This window comes from Xyrauchen texanus, chromosome 47 (genome assembly GCF_025860055.1).
Source record: "Xyrauchen texanus isolate HMW12.3.18 chromosome 47, RBS_HiC_50CHRs, whole genome shotgun sequence".
Taxonomy (NCBI): domain Eukaryota; kingdom Metazoa; phylum Chordata; class Actinopteri; order Cypriniformes; family Catostomidae; genus Xyrauchen; species Xyrauchen texanus.
In genome coordinates this window covers 9,320,113-9,337,133 of record NC_068322.1, presented here as the reverse complement: position 1 = coordinate 9,337,133, position 17,021 = coordinate 9,320,113, and the positions used below count along the sequence as shown (strand labels likewise).

The following is a 17,021-nucleotide window of genomic DNA, read 5'->3' as shown; positions in this document are numbered from 1 at the left end:
ATAAGACAACATTAAGTTACAATGCAGAGGCATTAAAACTAGTATCACTGTTGCACCAACAAATAGTGTGTAGAATATTTCTGTGACATTTAATTCTTCAGTACAAGCTGAAGCACTGTGTCAGAACTGAACTTGTATGTGATTTGTGTATCTCATGTACCTCTTCTCATCACTTTGTACTGATGAATCAGTATGATGAGGGGCAGTAAGAGCAGTAAGAGTACAGATATCAGAACAAACACAACCACTGGAGGGATGGAGAGAATATCTGCTGTAGGAGATTGTGGAGGAGTGATCGATGTTGATTGTGCTGGTCTCCTTTCTGTCTGTGAAACTGGAGGAAAAGATTGCAAGGAACAGACTGCAACTCTAGACAGTATAAATATTACATTTACAACAGTACAACTCACGTTACCCATGGAAATTGGTCCTGATCCTGGTCCAAAGTAGCGTCTCTTGGTGCTTGCCACAGTCCAGCTGTTTACACACCACTGCAGCATCAGTTGTGTCCCAGTTATAACTGCACACTGTTCCCCACTGTCCATTATGTAAAACCTCCACTCTTCCACTACAAGAACTGTTGCCATCCACCAACCGAACACTCCCAGTGTTTGGACAATGTGCATAAGAAGCATCAGTAGAACATCCTATCGAATGTGTAATATTGCAAGATTAAATGAAAATATTATATTTACACAAGGCACAGAGGTTAGTCCAAAATGTTTTACAATTACTGTTTACACACCTTAGTCCTTAAGGGGATAGTTCACCCCAAAATGAAAATTAAGTCATTGTTTACTCACCACTGTGTTGTTATAACCCCATTTGACTTTCTTTTTTTTTTTTTTTCTTAACACAAAGGGAGAAATTGAAAAAGAAAAAATAATAAATTGTGCTCAGTGATGTCATACAATGGCAGTTTACGGTGACCACATCTTCAAGCATCAAAAAGACAGAAAATTATAGTTCAGAAGTCTAATAAATTATTCCATGAACCTCGTGATTATTATGAAAGCAAAAGATACATTTTGGTAAAAAAACAAACTGAAATCTAATGTATTATTTAGTAAAAATGTTAACCGACCATGCTCCTCTGCATGGTCATTAGACTGCACGAGAGCAAGTAAAAAAATCCTCCGCTCGCAGCACGGGGCATTCAAGCAAAAATAGTTCCACCACAGCGATACAGTAGAAACAACAGAACACAACACAGCTGCACACAAACCAGAGAACCGAGCTAATATGTCAGATGAGTTTGTCAGAGTACTCAAAACAAACAGAGATAGATAGACAGCTGGCTGAAGGAAGCCACAGTCACACCCAATCTGACGGCAAACGACACATGATAAAAGGTATATTTTCTATGTTAATCAGAGTTTTGGTCCTAACCAGCCGTGATGAGCTCAATAAACTTTCTGTTTAAAAAGTACTTGAATATGGCAGAGAAAGTTACACCTACCAAATTTATTTGCTGAGGAATCGGTCTCTTCAGTCAGAAGTTTGTCACAAATTCTCACCGGTTTAGAATGGAGACAAAACATTCCCGATTCCTCTATCTATCTCTTTGATTTGAGTAATCCATTTCAAATAAATAAGGCTGGGCATAAAAATGCATCTATTCTCTACAAAGTCTACTACAAACTCATCAGACATATTTAGGAAGTTCTGTTCTCTGGTTTGTGTGCTGTTGTGTTGTGTTCTGTCTTTGCTATCACTGTGGTGGACGGTGGACCTGTCTTTAGGTAAACAAAACTAGTTTTTTGCTTGAATGCCCCATGTCGTGAGCAGGCTGCCTTTCATGAATGGTCCATTCTGAACCATTCATGAACATGCAACAGTCGGTCAACAGTTTCACTAAATAATACATTCGATTTTGGTTTATTTCTCATCATACCTCAACGTATGCTTTCATAACAATCATGAGTCTCACGGGATCATTTATAAGACCACTGAATTATACTTTTGCATCCTTTTGAAGCTTGAAGATGTGTTCACTATTAATTGCCATTGTATGACATCACAGAGCACAACATTGTTCCTAAATTTCTCCCTTTGTGTTAAGAAAAAGAAAGAAAGTCATATTGGGTTGTAACAACACAGAGGTGAGAAAACAATGACTGAATTTTCTTTTTTGGGTTAACTATCCCTTTAAGGACAATAAACTGAAACTGAAAAAGGAAAACATTTTGCCTTGTTTCTTTTTCTTTCTTTTTTGTGAATTTCCTTCAAATTCATTATTTTTAAGCTTTTGTAATAGGCTAATCAATATGTTTTAATGTTACAATGTGACAATTAAACAACATTATTAACATTGATGCATATTGTATTAAATGATATTAAGCAATCATGTATTTTAAAATATAATATGTGAGATTTACAGATAAAAGGCATATTAGTTATACAGTAACAAGGTGATATGGAGAAGCGTGCCTGTGCAGATGACTCCAGCATCAAATCTATGGTTGCAAGAATGAACACCCCATCCTCTTGAAACACAGGTCTTCAGAGTAGATTCTGCTCCACTACAGCTCACATTACCCATCCAGATTTTTCCTGATCCTGGTCCAAAGTGAGCATATCCTACTGCATATAAAGCCTCTCCACAGTCCAGTTCTCTGCACACCACTGCAGCATCGGTTGTGTCCCAGTTATAACTGCACACTGTTCCCCATTGACCTCTATGAAAAACCTCCACTCTCCCACTGCAGCGATTGAAACCATTCACCAACCTAACATTTCCAGTGTCTGTACATGAAACAGAGAAAAGTGGGTGTGCATACAGTAAGTTGCATTATAAAACAGCCTTCAATCATCTGCACCATGTTGGAAAGTTGAGAAAAATATTTTATTGGCATGAGATACAAATATATAGAGTATACAGTATATGCAAAGCTCAAGCTGTACTACTAAAGATTCATCTTTTTTCTGAATCCCAACATAAGCTACAGCTGGAGGTCTACCTTGGGCAGCACAAACTTATATTAAAAATGTCTGTTGAGAATTTCTGAAGCTCTTAATATTATAATCTTTATTTGTGTACTCACCAGATGTGGTCATAGTGACAAAGCAATAGAGAATAATAAGTGTCAGACAAATCTTCATATCCCTCTTTCATACACACAATGTGTTTGATCAACTTCAAAGACACGTCAATGAAGAGAGCCACTCAAGTTATCTGCCCAAGTTGCCCAGCTCTCTCGAGACTGACTGTGGAGAGAGGAAACACTTACAGAACATACAGCCTCATAATCTAACACCTACAGAGAAAAGATAAAAGCACTGATAACTAAATGCTGATGAATAACACTGATTACACAACTCTGACAACTCTTGAGTTCACACATTAAAAATATTTTTTTACCTTTATTAAATTCTGGCAACGTTTTAAATGAATTTTTGATTGTAAAAATGTGCCCAAAATTACCAAATTGTTCTTTTCAAATTCATGATGTAAAACCTGGACCCCCATGAATTAAGGACAAAGCTATGAGTTTTTCTCCTCTGTAAATATGTCAGTTCTAATGAACTTTAATTAAATGATGAAAGATGAATATCAGTAAAGAAGTACTACTGTCTGAATGTTTGAACACAGCCCTACATGAATTAAGTGCTAAATAAATTATGTTAACTATACAAATGTTATTGTTGTTAATATCAGTTAGTTCACATCTGCATGATCTTCACTCAAAATCAATGTATTACTGCTAAAAGTCAGCAACCATAATCACCCTGCAGCTCTTGCCTGGTTGCACACCAAATCTAAGCAGGGTTGAGCTTGGCCAGTACCTGGATGGGAGAACTGCTGGGGAAAACTAAGTTTGCTGCTGGAAATTGTATTAGTGAGGCCAGCAGGGGGTGCTCACCCTGTGGTCTGTGTGGGTTCTAATGCCCCAGTATAGTGACAGGGACACTATACGGTTAAAGTCCAGCATTGGCAAAGCATACAGTATTTAAGCATGTGCCTGCACTACTTCAAACTTTTTCAATCTTTACCATGCTCCCAATCCAAAGGTGACATAATTTTTCCATAGTATTTTTATTTTTTTAAGATAATCCACTGGCACCCCAGTCAACTTCTGCCAAACTTCTTAAAATATTTATCTTTTTATTATTATTATTTAACTAACTGTATTATCTAATCCTGAACATGCGTCCAAAAAGTAAGAGTTCATCTATACACTCCAGGTGCCTCATTACCAGAGGCTGTTCCAATACTGGTCGTACAGTTTCATATTTACTTTTGGGAATATACTTCTTTTTGTAAAACTGATAAGTGAGAACTCCACTATTAGCCCATATCTCTTCTTCATCTACTGTTGTCTGCATGTCTGGTATGGTAGTGTGAGAGGAGTATTTATCATCATTTTAAACTGGCATCAATTATTCTTGGTAATTTGGGGAGTATCATTATCTCTATATAAATGTATATATTTGAATACTATCCTATCATAACTATTTGCTCAAACTTATCCATTATCAAGTTATGTATTCTTCCACCAATGCCCATAGATTTTAGTTTTGGCAGTAGGAAGAAACATATCAACTATTCAGAAAAGATAATCTCTACCAAATAAAAGTTAACTATAGATAATTTCATTCTTTTCATAAACAATTTTATTAAATAATTATCAAAGAGTTATAAGAACACCACACTATATGCATATATTTAGAAAGGATGTCTTAAAGGAATATTCCAGGTTAAACACAAGTTAAGCTTGTTGACAGCATCTGTGGCATAATATTGATTACCACATAAATAAATGTTCTTTTTTAAATAAATAAATGTTATAAACACAAATTAAACTCAACTATATCAGTAAATAGATGCTTACCAAGAGCACCGTATTTAATCTAAACTTGATTAAACAAGTGAGAGGAAAAATAGACTAAATACAATATAGAGAATAATTACTTTTTGAAACTTTTTCTCTATATTGTAAATTCATTTCTGTGATTATACTATGCCAAGTATACTTTTAACTCTGCAAAACTGGTTTATTCCAGAAGATGGGGTAGAAAGACCATAATTCTCAAGTATGGTGCCAATGTACAAAAATATATATCATATATTAATATGATCATAAAATTATATTGTTTTCAGATTTTTTTGCCTATTCCAAATAATCTGGGATTGCCTATTATGTTTCCAACACCAGATGTGTGCAAAACTACTTTCTTCCACCGGGTGAAAGGAACAGACTAAGAAAACAGGATTTTCAAGCGGTGTTCAATCTGACATTTCTAAAGTTTATTCAGTAAAAAAAGCCTAAGAAATCTGAGAATGCAGTTTGAATCAAAGCATCAAGCATAAACCCACATGTACTGTATATATATTGTTTTTAAAATTGAGAACATGACAAAGTTTTAAAGATTTTAACTGCTCATTTGTAATTTGTAAATTTCAATGAAATGTCAAAGGTGATGCAAACTGACTTATGTAAATAGGATAAAAAATAAAGGAAAAAACATAGAATATAAAATGCCAAAAAATAATGAAAAGTTGATGGGGTCTCTTGGTCACTCAGTTCCTCCTAGTTTGATTGGCTTCACCTCCACATCATCATAGTCTGTTATTAAAGAACAAGATCATCTTGTTATGAGTTATGATTACATCACTTTTGTTAATCAGATTAAATAAGCAGCAGTTGCTTAAAATAAACTGTTTCATTTTAGCAGATGCATTCTAATCAAAACTAAAATAAAAGAATGTTCATTTGCGACAATCAATTCTGTTCTCCATTACCAAGAGAGAAAACCTTTTTACATGGTTTATTTCTATTGTGGCAAGGTAGTATCAGAACTACTTCATCAGATTGGAAATTTGTCAAATAAAGGATTTCAAATAAAGTGTCTATTGGCACCCCGATGTAAATAGTATCTGACACACAATGCAGCTATTTGAACCCCAATAGTCTGGTGGAACCACAGAAATATATGACAAACTAAACAATAGACGCAGCTGCAGTGGAGTGAGGTGTAAAGATCGTGTGAATAAGTACTGTTGTCCTAGCAACCATGGTTCGAACCTGCCTTTTGTCCCACTGTTTTTCTCATCTAATTTCCTGTTTCCACTCTTAATATTTTCTTTAATATGACTTAAATTAATACATACAAATAAATATAAATGCTGATTTCATCGCAGTGATTTTGTCACAGTGAATGTCGGAGAGTGCAGAGAGGGGTTTGATCAGTAGGCGGGGTCTGTCAATCGCTCTCATTCCCACGTGAAACCATGGTTACTGTAATAAAACCAAGGGTTTTTTTTTCTAAGGTAAGGTTAAGTTTAGGTTAAGGGTTAGAGGCTAATGTAGTGTGCATGTGGGACTCTAAATAAACACAATAAACAGACTGAATGATAGAATTTAAATATGGGTGCAAATAATATCTGCCACTATTTGCACTGGGGTGTAAATAGCATGTACCATTATTTTCACCAGGGTACAAATAGCATCTGGCTTAAATAAAAAAACTTTTGTAGGACTCACCCATCAGGTTTCTAAAGCTCTGTCCACTTGTGATGACATCATCATAATTCGGCTGACTGCCCAAAATAGACACAAATACATTATGTTAAGTGATATAATAAAAACTTCAAAACTAACATAATAACTAACAGGCTGCACCCATTATTGTAGAAGAACAATAAAATGTACACACATGTTAGGATAAGTGTTCTGTCCTGTGGTGATGACATCATCATACCTCTCATGGATGTCATCTGCAAAAATAAAACATATTTTAATAAATAAATAAATAATAAAGCTTCATATCTGCAATGGGCTCCAGTTTAGAAGGGTGATATACTGTATTAATAAACATACCTGCTTTAGTATCAGCATTCTGTTCTATGGGGATGACATCATCATAGCGATCAAGTGTGTGATCTACATGTACAAACATTGAGATAAAGTCAAAACAAACTTCTAGAACAGATGATAATAATGATATGAGAGAAGAACACCTTTTTCATAATCTGGTCTCAGTCCAGCAGTGATGACATCATCATAGTTATCTGCTGTGTTCTTCTTCACCATCTTGATCTCTTCTAGAATTGTTTATGCAAAGTGAATATTTTCAGAAATCACTAAATGGTCATGGGCACTATCAGTTGCTAAATCAACTGTCAGTGTAATTATGTGATCAGAAAGACACTGACCTGTCAGCCCATTTGTGGGCTTGACATCATCATACTTGTCCATACTGGCAGATTGTGCTGAAGATGATAATACTAAATTAATTATTAGAGAAGATTGTGTTTGTGCCAAAAGGAAAAAAATTAAAAAATATATATATGCAAGGACTTTTTGAATTACACTTCACACATATCTTTGCTCTGAGAATATGCCTAATTTGTATTAGTTTCTTAGAGAAACAGTAAATATCAATTAAACGACCCTCTAACCTGAGAGGAACTCATCGGCATCTTCATACCCAGAATGATGTTCTTCAGAGAGGAAACTTCCTGTGAGCAGAATAAATAGAAACATGTTCATGATTCCAACTGAGGTTCAAATTCCTTGGACTGTGCAAATCATGTACCACTGAGAACTGCTTAATGAACAGAAGAACATGCATACAAACACACACACACACACACACACACACATTTATCTAACCATTAGCCTACACAGTCACATGGTTTTAGGCCAACTGAATAAAGACAATAAAGTGTTAATAAAGAGAAACTTTTCACACATGTAAATGATCAAACTTGGAGGTTTAAATAATATTTCTCAGATTACTTAACTCACCCCTCTGAGTGAAGTGACTGTGTCTGTTTGTGTGCCTGTGATCGATCTCCTCATAAACTGTTTCAGACAGAGTCCTGAGTCTCCTCTTAGAGAGAGCTGTGAGAGAAGACAGACAAACCTGCGGCCATTTCACAAAACATGACTGATGACACACTGAATATGACAAAACTGAAGTTACAATATTACAAAATAAAAAAAAATAAAACATGCAGTTGTTGTTTTAGTTGTTGGTGTCAGAATTGAACTGTATGTTATGTTTGTATCTGTCGTACCTCTTCTCATCACTCTGTTCTGCTGAATCAGTACAATGAGTGGCAGTAAGATCAGTAAGAGCACAAATACCAGAACAAACACAACCACTGGAGGGATGGAGAGAGGATCTGATGGAGGAGTTTGTGGAGGAGGGATTGATGTTGATCGCACTGGTCCCCTTTCTGTCTGTGAAACTGGAGGTAAAGCTGATGTTGCTGTGGCAGGAGTCGTGGACACAGACAAATCTGTCAATGTAAAAACAAACACATTATTGTTTGAAATCATTGCCATCTTGAATATATTACTTCAACAAATGTAATTAGCTCTAAAAGTTTCTAACAGTGTTACTTGTGTTAAGTATTTCAGATGAACGCAGTTCTGGTTTCAACACAGCGTAATAATCTCACCTGTACAGGTGAGTCCAGCGTCTTCTTTGTGTGAGCAGTCAGTGAGGTTATTTAGGGAGAGAGGACAGTCCCACAAGTGAATCTCATTCCCTCTGCACTCGACTCTGTTTAGCCACACAACACCTTCACCAGCACCAAAGGCTGCATTCCCATCAGCACTCAGTGCTGCTCCACAACCCAGCTGCCTGCAGACCACCTGAGCATCCCTGATATCCCACTGATCATCACAAACTGAACCCCACACAGCGTTATGATACACCTCCAGCCTCCCAGAGCACCGGCCCTTCCCTCCACTCAGTCTCAGAGGAACATGCTCTGAATCACACATCACAGATGAGGAAACACATCAGAAATTAACAACATTATCGGCAAAATGAAAAGTCTTTAAAAATTGTATAATTTTTTTTTTATGCATACAGAGATATTTATATAGAAAAAATACAGACTTACAGAAATAATAATTTAAAACTGTTTGTTGTCAAAAAAATAAATAAAATAAATGTACTTGAACACTGTCTATGAAGAGACGATTGTGAGGTGGAACATGGAAGACGACTGCGAGGAGACTCCAAACTCTCCTTCTCTGAGATTATAACATGATAAAATTAACAGAACTGAACAGAACATTAGGATATTACATTCATCAAATCTCTCAGTGCTTTATTTAATTTAGCTTATAAATTTACTTTACCCTTTTCCCAAACCTTTACTTAACGTATCATTGTTTACTTATTATTGTTTAATTAATGCACATAACATTTATTTTTAAAGAAACATGACAACTGAAACCATCTTAGAATATTTAATCATCATCTTACCTGAGCAGGTGATTTGGGCCACTTCATCTTCATCACACTCATTCTGTCCCCAGGGTGATGATGGACACTGCCACAGATTTGTGTCATGTGGTCGACATTTCAATTTATCTAGCCAGTTATGAGCTGATTTAACTCTTGATGACGAATCAGACTCAACACCAGATCGTCCACAGTTCAGCTCTTGACAGATCAGACTCACTGTGTCTCTGTCCATCTGGTTCCAGCATACATTACCCCACGATCCTCAGTTAATCTGATCTCTCTAAACTCTAGATTAGAAAAGCATTTCAATGCTCACAGTCTGTTAATGTATAATGCAAGCACGCTGGATGTTGCGAACCATCAGACACAAACATCACCAGCATTGAAATGTTCAAAATAAGTTATTGTTCAAATGACTGTTTAAATGTTAACCTGAGCACATGACTCCTACATCCTCCTTGTGTTGACAGTCATGTTTTCCCCAGAGCTGAGACAAGCAGTTCCACAGGGATGACTCATTCCCCTCACAGTTCACCTCATCCAGCCATATGGGTCCAGAACCAGGACCAAACCAGGTTGGTACCTGCTGGTTACTGAGGGCCACTCCACACTGCAGCTGTCTGCACACCACATGGGCATCTTTAATATCCCAGGAGTCATCACACACTGTCCCCCATTGGCCATTATGAAAAACCTCCAGCCTCCCTGCACAATCTCCTCCAGAACCCACCAGCCTGATGGACTCACGACCTGAGATCAGATATACAGAGAGAGAAAACAGTAATTGCACATGCACATTAATGACTAGTCTTGATAATACAATTACCTATATATATTGTTGTTCTGACCAAGGCAGGTGATTGACAGCTGTTGTGTGGAGCTGCAGTTGAGAGTTTGTGGAGAGCTACAGTTCCCCAGATGAGCTTCACTCCCAGAACACTGGAAGCCCATCACACACTCATGACTGTGTTCAGGACTGGATGAAGAGGAGCTGTAGAAGTTCAGCACAGAGCCACAGCCCAGCTGTCTGCAGACCACAGAGGATTCAGTGAGACTCCAGGAATCCAGCAGAACTCTTCTCCAGACCTGATTAATGTAAACTTCCACTTTCCCCTCACACTCTCTCTCTCCAGACAACCGCACTCGCCCATCATGAAGAGCCAGAGAGGAATCTGAAGAGAACATTTGAAATTTCAATGAGCATAATATTATACTATCATAAAAAAATACTTGGGTTGAAGTCTTTATTAAAAAGTGTTATGAATCGTTTAAGAATAGCATGTCTAATAATAACATAAACAGCAGTGCGAAGTGTTCTTACCAGAGCAAATGACTCCAACATCTTTACTATGAGAATATTCAGCTCGACTCCATGAAGAGATGGGACATTGTGAGAGTTGTGTTTCATTCCCCTGACAATCAAACACATCATCCCAGATTTCACCACTTCCCTCTCCAAACCAGTCTGATCCCACAACAGACACAGCAATCCCACAATTCAGATGCCTACAGAGGACACTTGAAGCTCTCATATCCCAGCATGTATCACACACTGTGCCCCATTTGCTGAGATACTGAAGCTCCACTCGACCCGAACAAGATTCTGAGCCATTCACCAGTCTTAGTGCTGTGTAACCTGGATGTAAAACTCAGAGATTATTTTAACAGAACAGAGCAATAAAACTCACTTAAATGAACATGTATGTTCTGGATGTATACAGAATATTCCAAAGAGATGACAAATTCTTATACTTTACCAGAACATTTAATCCCAACATCATTGTCATGGGAACAGCCGTTATTGCTTGAAGATTGCTGTGGACAGAAGGATATTTGGGACTCGTTGCCTCTACACTGAATTTCTTTTTTCCACATCTGACCCTCTCCTTTGCCAAAAGCAGCTGCTCCCAGAACCTGAACAGGAGCCCCACAACCCAGCTCTCTACACACAACCTCTGCATCCTGCTGGTCAAAGGCAGCATCACACACTGAAACCCACATCTTCACTTGCAGTATTTCTAATCTCCCAGAACACAGATGAGGTCCATCAACAAGTCTGGACTCTTTGTGTTCTGTGTATTTCATAAAACAAAACAGATAAATCAAATTTATTCAGAGTGGCAAGTTTCAAAGCATACTTTATTACAATACAAATGGCATAATTTTTATTTGATGTAAATAGATAAAAATCACATTTGCCAAATTACATTTGCCCTCTGCTATGTGACAACTGGATATTTTCAGTAAGACATGCAGTTGTTCAAACAGAACAAATTTGTTTGACAATGGATCGATGACCAAACAGTTAGAAAGGAATTTCCTTTAAATGAGCAGTTAAGACATCAATCTCTTTTACCTGAGCAGATGACTCCAGCATCATCATTGTGTCCACAGAAGGGTTTACCAAACACTACTGATCCACAATTTTTCAGTGAAGACTCAGATCCAGTACATAATACAGCACTCATCCAGACTGGTCCTGATCCAGGTCCAAAATAAGCATTACCAAGAGCATCTACAGGTTCCCTGCAGTCCAGCTCTCTACACACTACTGCAGCATCAGCCATATCCCAGAACAGACCACATACTGTTCCCCACTGATCTCTATGAAGAACCTCCACTCTTCCAGCACAGCGACTGTTACCATTTACCAGTCTCACATTCCATATGTCTAAGAAAAATATAGAGAGTGTGAGAAAGAATTACAAGTAATGAAAGAGACATATACGGACATATTTTAAAAATGTGATAGCCCACTTTGCTGTTGTGTTGGTGAGATTATGATCAAATGTAAAGGGTTAGTTCACCCAAAGAAAATAAAATGCTCTCATGATTTACTAACCTTTAATCCATCCCAGATGTGTATGACTTTTCTTCTTCAACAGAACTGAAGTGAAGATTTTTTACAAACACTTTTCAGCTCAGTTTGTCCATACAATGCATGTAAATGGGTGCCATCAGGCTGCTAGCTGCTTGACACTCTAAAAAGCATATTTAAGCAGCATAAAAGTAATCCACACAACTTCAGTCGATCAATTGTCTTCTGAAGCAGACTGATAGGTTGGTGTAAGAAACAAATCGATAATTAAAATGTTTTAACTTTAAATTGTTGCTTCCACTCAGCGCTGTATTTCTGTTTGAAATTAACTTACTTTTGCATGTCGTTCATTACTCTGTTGTATACAAAGTGCACACTTCCAAATTCTCACAAGAACGCGTCATTGTGCTTACATCACTGATGCGTCGACTGCTTGAAGGAAGCAATTTTTTTAAGTTAATGAAGTTTTAATTATCTATTTATTTTTACACAAACCTATTGATTGGCTTCAGAAGACATTTATTGATCGACTGGAGTCATGTGGATTACTTTTATGCTGCCTTAATATGCCTTTTGAACCATCAAACAGCCAGCTGCCTGATGGCACCCATTTTCATCCATTGTATGCTCAAACTGAGCTGAAATCTGCTATAAAACATCTGGGATGGCTTAAAGGTATGTAAATCATGAAAGGATTTTAAGTTTTGAGCGAACTAACCCTTTAAGAATAATAAAGAACATCCCATTCTCATATTCATTTTACACTCACTAGCACACAGCAGACCCTCATCATTTTCATGGGAGCAGGTGTGTTTATGTGGAGACGATGTTGGACAGAGGTGAATCTGAGATTCGTTGCCTCTACACTGAATCTCTTCTATCCACATCTGACCCTCTCCTTGTCCAAAAGCAGCTGCTCCCAGCACCTGTACAGGAGCCAAACAGCCCAGCTCTCTACACACAACCTCTGCATCCTGCTGGTCAAAGGCAGCATCACACACTGAAGCCCACGTGTTCTCATGAAATATCTCTAATCTCCCAGAGCAGCGAGAACCTCCAACAAGTCTTACCCCTAAAAAGGAAATTGTTTTATGGAAAAATAACAACATTTAATAACATGATAATAACAACATACTGCCAACATCTAACAACATACAGTCAATGCTGCCATAGTTATCAAATATAACATTGTTTAAAGAGCATCCATATAAAATTTGAATATGAAACACTTCACATCAATAGCACAATTATGTATGCAGGGTTTATTTAATATGGATCATCATCAGTGATATAATAATAAGTTGAGGTTTGGAATAGCTCACCTGAACATATGACTCCTGCCTTCTTATCAGAACACTTGCCTTGATCTTTCAATGTTATTGAACATTTCTTTAAGGTGGACTCAGAGCCAGTACACATCACATTACTCATTGAGATATGTTCTGATTCTGGTTCAGACTCATCATCATTACTCAGTACATCTACAGGCTCTCCACATTCCAGCTCTCTACACACCACTGCAGCATCGGCAATATCCCAGTAATCATCACACACTGTTCCCCACTGTCCATTATGAAGAACCTCCACTCTACCAGCACAGGGATTATGACCACCAACCAACCTCACCCTCTTACGGTCTATAGATCGAATAGAGAGAGTGAGGAATAAAGAGACAATGAGGGGAAAGAGATAGAAAGAGTAAAATGAAAGAATAAATGAGAAAACACTGTATATAATAAAATAAAAGTCAATCCAAGGATTATAAATAGTATTTAAAATATAAATTAAAGGACATCTGTTCCAACCTGTGCACACCAGTCCAACACTGTTGTCATTAGAACAGTTGTTTTCATGTGATGGTGATGTTGGACAAAGGTGAATCTGAGATTCGTTGCCTCTACACTGAATCTCTTCTATCCACATCTGACCCTCTCTTTTGCCAAAAGCAGCTGCTCCCCATACATGTACAGGAGCCCCACAGTCCAGCTCTCTACACACAACCTCTGCATCCTGCTGGTCAAAGGCAGCATCACACACTGAAACCCACGTGTTCTCATGAAATATCTCTAATCTCCCAGAGCAGCGAGAACCTCCAACAAGCCTGACCCCTGAAGAAGCAAGAGATTAAATACATAAAAAAATGCATGATATTTATCTTAGAGCTGGAAATTATAATAATTTATTTAACTTTAGAATATATATTTCAAATATTATAAAATCAGGTGGATCATCTGTGCTGTAAAAAGTTTGGAACAGCTCACCTGAGCAGATGACCCCAGCTTTATTATTATGATTATAACAATGATCAGGGGATTTAGTTGAACCACAGTCCTTCAATGTAGATTCTGACCCCCTGCAGAACACACCATTCATCCAGACTGGTCCTGATCCTGGTCCAAAATTAGCTCCACTCAGAGCATCTACTGGTTCCCCACAGTCCAGTTCTCTACACACCACTGCAGCATCAGCCAAATCCCAGTACATATCACACACTGTTCCCCACTGTCCTCTATGAAGAACCTCCACTCTACCAGCACAGGGAGTGTTACCACCAACCAACCTCACTCTCTTACTGTCTAAATATTGAGTAAAATGGATGAGGAATGAATACACATTGACGGAAAAAAAGAAAAACAAGGGAAATAAAGATTTACACTATAAGAAACAAAACAAAAAAGTAATATATTAATTTTAATCTTGGAATAGAGATCTGAATCTTGAAAGAAAATTTCTTCAAACCTGCACACATCAGTCCAACACTGTTGTCATGAGAACAGTTGTTTGCATGTGATGGTGATGTTGGACAGAGATGAATCAGAGATTCGTTGCCTCTACACTGAATCTCTTCTGTCCAGATCTGACCCTCTCCTTTGCCAAAAGCAGCTGCTCCCAGAACCTGAACAGGAGCCCCACAGTCCAGCTCTCTACACACAACCTCTGCATCCTGCTGGTCAAAGGCAGAATCACACACTGAAGCCCACCTGTTCTCATGAAATATCTCTAATCTCCCAGAGCAGCGAGAACCTCCAACCAACCTCACTTCTGTTCAAGAGGACACAGATAATTTACAGTATATGGTTAACAGAAATAAAAAACACTTCATGTATAGAAAGAGATCCTTAAATTCTTGATTTATATTGTATCACATTTGGAACCTTTGAAACTACATTTTTAGCTAATATTAACAGGTAGGTCAACAATTTACCAATATTAACAGGAATGCCATCATATATCCACAGGAGTTGATATCATTTAACTTTTTGTGTCTTTTTATTATTCATGGCTCAGTAATGTCAAACGGAAAAGTATCCAACATTTAGGCATAAAAACATTAAATATATATTTCTATTTGTATCTTAATATACAAAGAAACAATAAGAAAACAGTTAAGTTTAGAAATGCAGTTGAGAATTGAAGAATAATAAGCAATTATGTTTACAGAGGAACATATTATGCATGTAAATGTATTCATTTTGCAAACACTTGAAAACATACAATTGTTCAGAAAATTACAGAATAAAACTGACCTGAAATTGAGACGACAGTGAAAGAATACTTGAAAGTTTTATTTTTAATTTTAAGAGTTATTTAACAGTTTTGAATAAAGATAGATTTTTAGATGTTTCCTGAAGGAATAAATGGTCTCAGCTGTTCGGATAGTGATGGGAAAATCAAATCAATCTTTTTAGGTGAGAGGTCTTGGTGAAATTTACAAGGATGTAATAAGTTTGGAGCAGCTCACCTGAGCAGATGACTCCGGCATCTTTTCCATGATAAGAGATAGTGTTACCCCATCCTGATGATCCACAGTTCTTCAGTGTGGACTCTGATCCAGTACACATTGTATTATTCATCCAGATTTGTCCTGATCCTGGTCCAAAATGAGCATTACGCAGTACATCTACAGGCTCACCACAGTCCAGCTCTCTGCAAACCACTGCTGCATCAATCATATCCCAGAAACCATCACTCACTGTTCCCCACTGTCCTCTATGAAGAACCTCCACTCTACCACTGCAGGTACTGTCACCATCGACCAACCTCACATTCACAATATCTTCTTTTAAAACAGACAAAAGGCAGAGAGAGGGTAAGAAAGACAGGAGAAAAAGCAGGAGAACAGATGTCAAAATAAATCCACAAAACAGCATAAACCTCTTAAGTACACAAAAATGAATGTGTGGCATATGAACAGTAGCATTATAAAAAAAAAAATTTACATTGAGATTTTTTATTTTCTTCCTTGACCCTACATTTGTACCTACCAGATGTGAGTTTTGCCAAAAAGAACAGAAACATAAGCATCAGAGAGCTCCACATCTTCATCTGCTCGAAACAAACACTGTGTGATGATCAGCTCAGAACTCAGCACAAGTTTCTCCTCTGCTCGCCCTGAAGAAAGACACTGAAGAAAGTGGCTCCTGTCAGTCCCCTAAAGAGCAGAAAGCAACCCAAACCTTCCAATCACACTCAATATTACCTTATTAGAAAGAACAGAGGAAACCACCAAACAACTTCAGTGACAAATCAGAAGAGGCATTTCTGATTTCACCATATATATAAAAATAACGTCAGCGCTGATGAAAAGGACTCCTCCTCCACCTTACAGAGACACTTCACTGAAGGCGCACGCATGCCAGAGGGAAGCTGAAGTCTCATATCTTATGGGAGACTTAAAAGACTTCAGAGAGAGGAAACACTGAAGCCTATAAATAGCATTGGAACACCTGCTCAGATAAAGACACTGATAACAGCTTACTTCAAACATAATACATTTTCTGATATTTCATGACATCACAGAGAAAATAATGCAAATAAAAGTAAATTATATATATATATATATATATATATATATATATATATATATATATATATATATATATAGACTACATCACAAAATTGACTTAATCTTGCTTTATCCATGAATACACTTACCAAGAGTACATGACTAAACAACATGATTACACAAGTATGAGATCACAGGATTTTGTTT

General features: G+C 37.3%; 1 protein-coding gene across 1 annotated transcript; it reads right to left on the bottom strand.

Moving 5' to 3' along the window:
* Positions 1–5,289: 5,289 nt before the first annotated feature.
* LOC127638845 (scavenger receptor cysteine-rich type 1 protein M130-like) lies at positions 5,290–11,777 on the bottom strand. The gene is made up of 15 exons (XM_052120583.1): positions 11,567–11,777; positions 10,968–11,282; positions 10,532–10,846; positions 10,059–10,382; positions 9,643–9,960; positions 8,411–8,725; positions 8,024–8,248; positions 7,752–7,847; positions 7,403–7,462; positions 7,157–7,213; positions 6,962–7,045; positions 6,822–6,884; positions 6,658–6,718; positions 6,486–6,541; positions 5,290–5,567 (listed from the first exon to the last, which is right to left on the bottom strand). The coding sequence occupies exons 1-15, from the start codon at positions 11,775–11,777 to the stop codon at positions 5,518–5,520; spliced, it is 2,550 nt and encodes an 849-aa protein (XP_051976543.1). The 3' UTR covers positions 5,290–5,517.
* Positions 11,778–17,021: the final 5,244 nt, after the last annotated feature.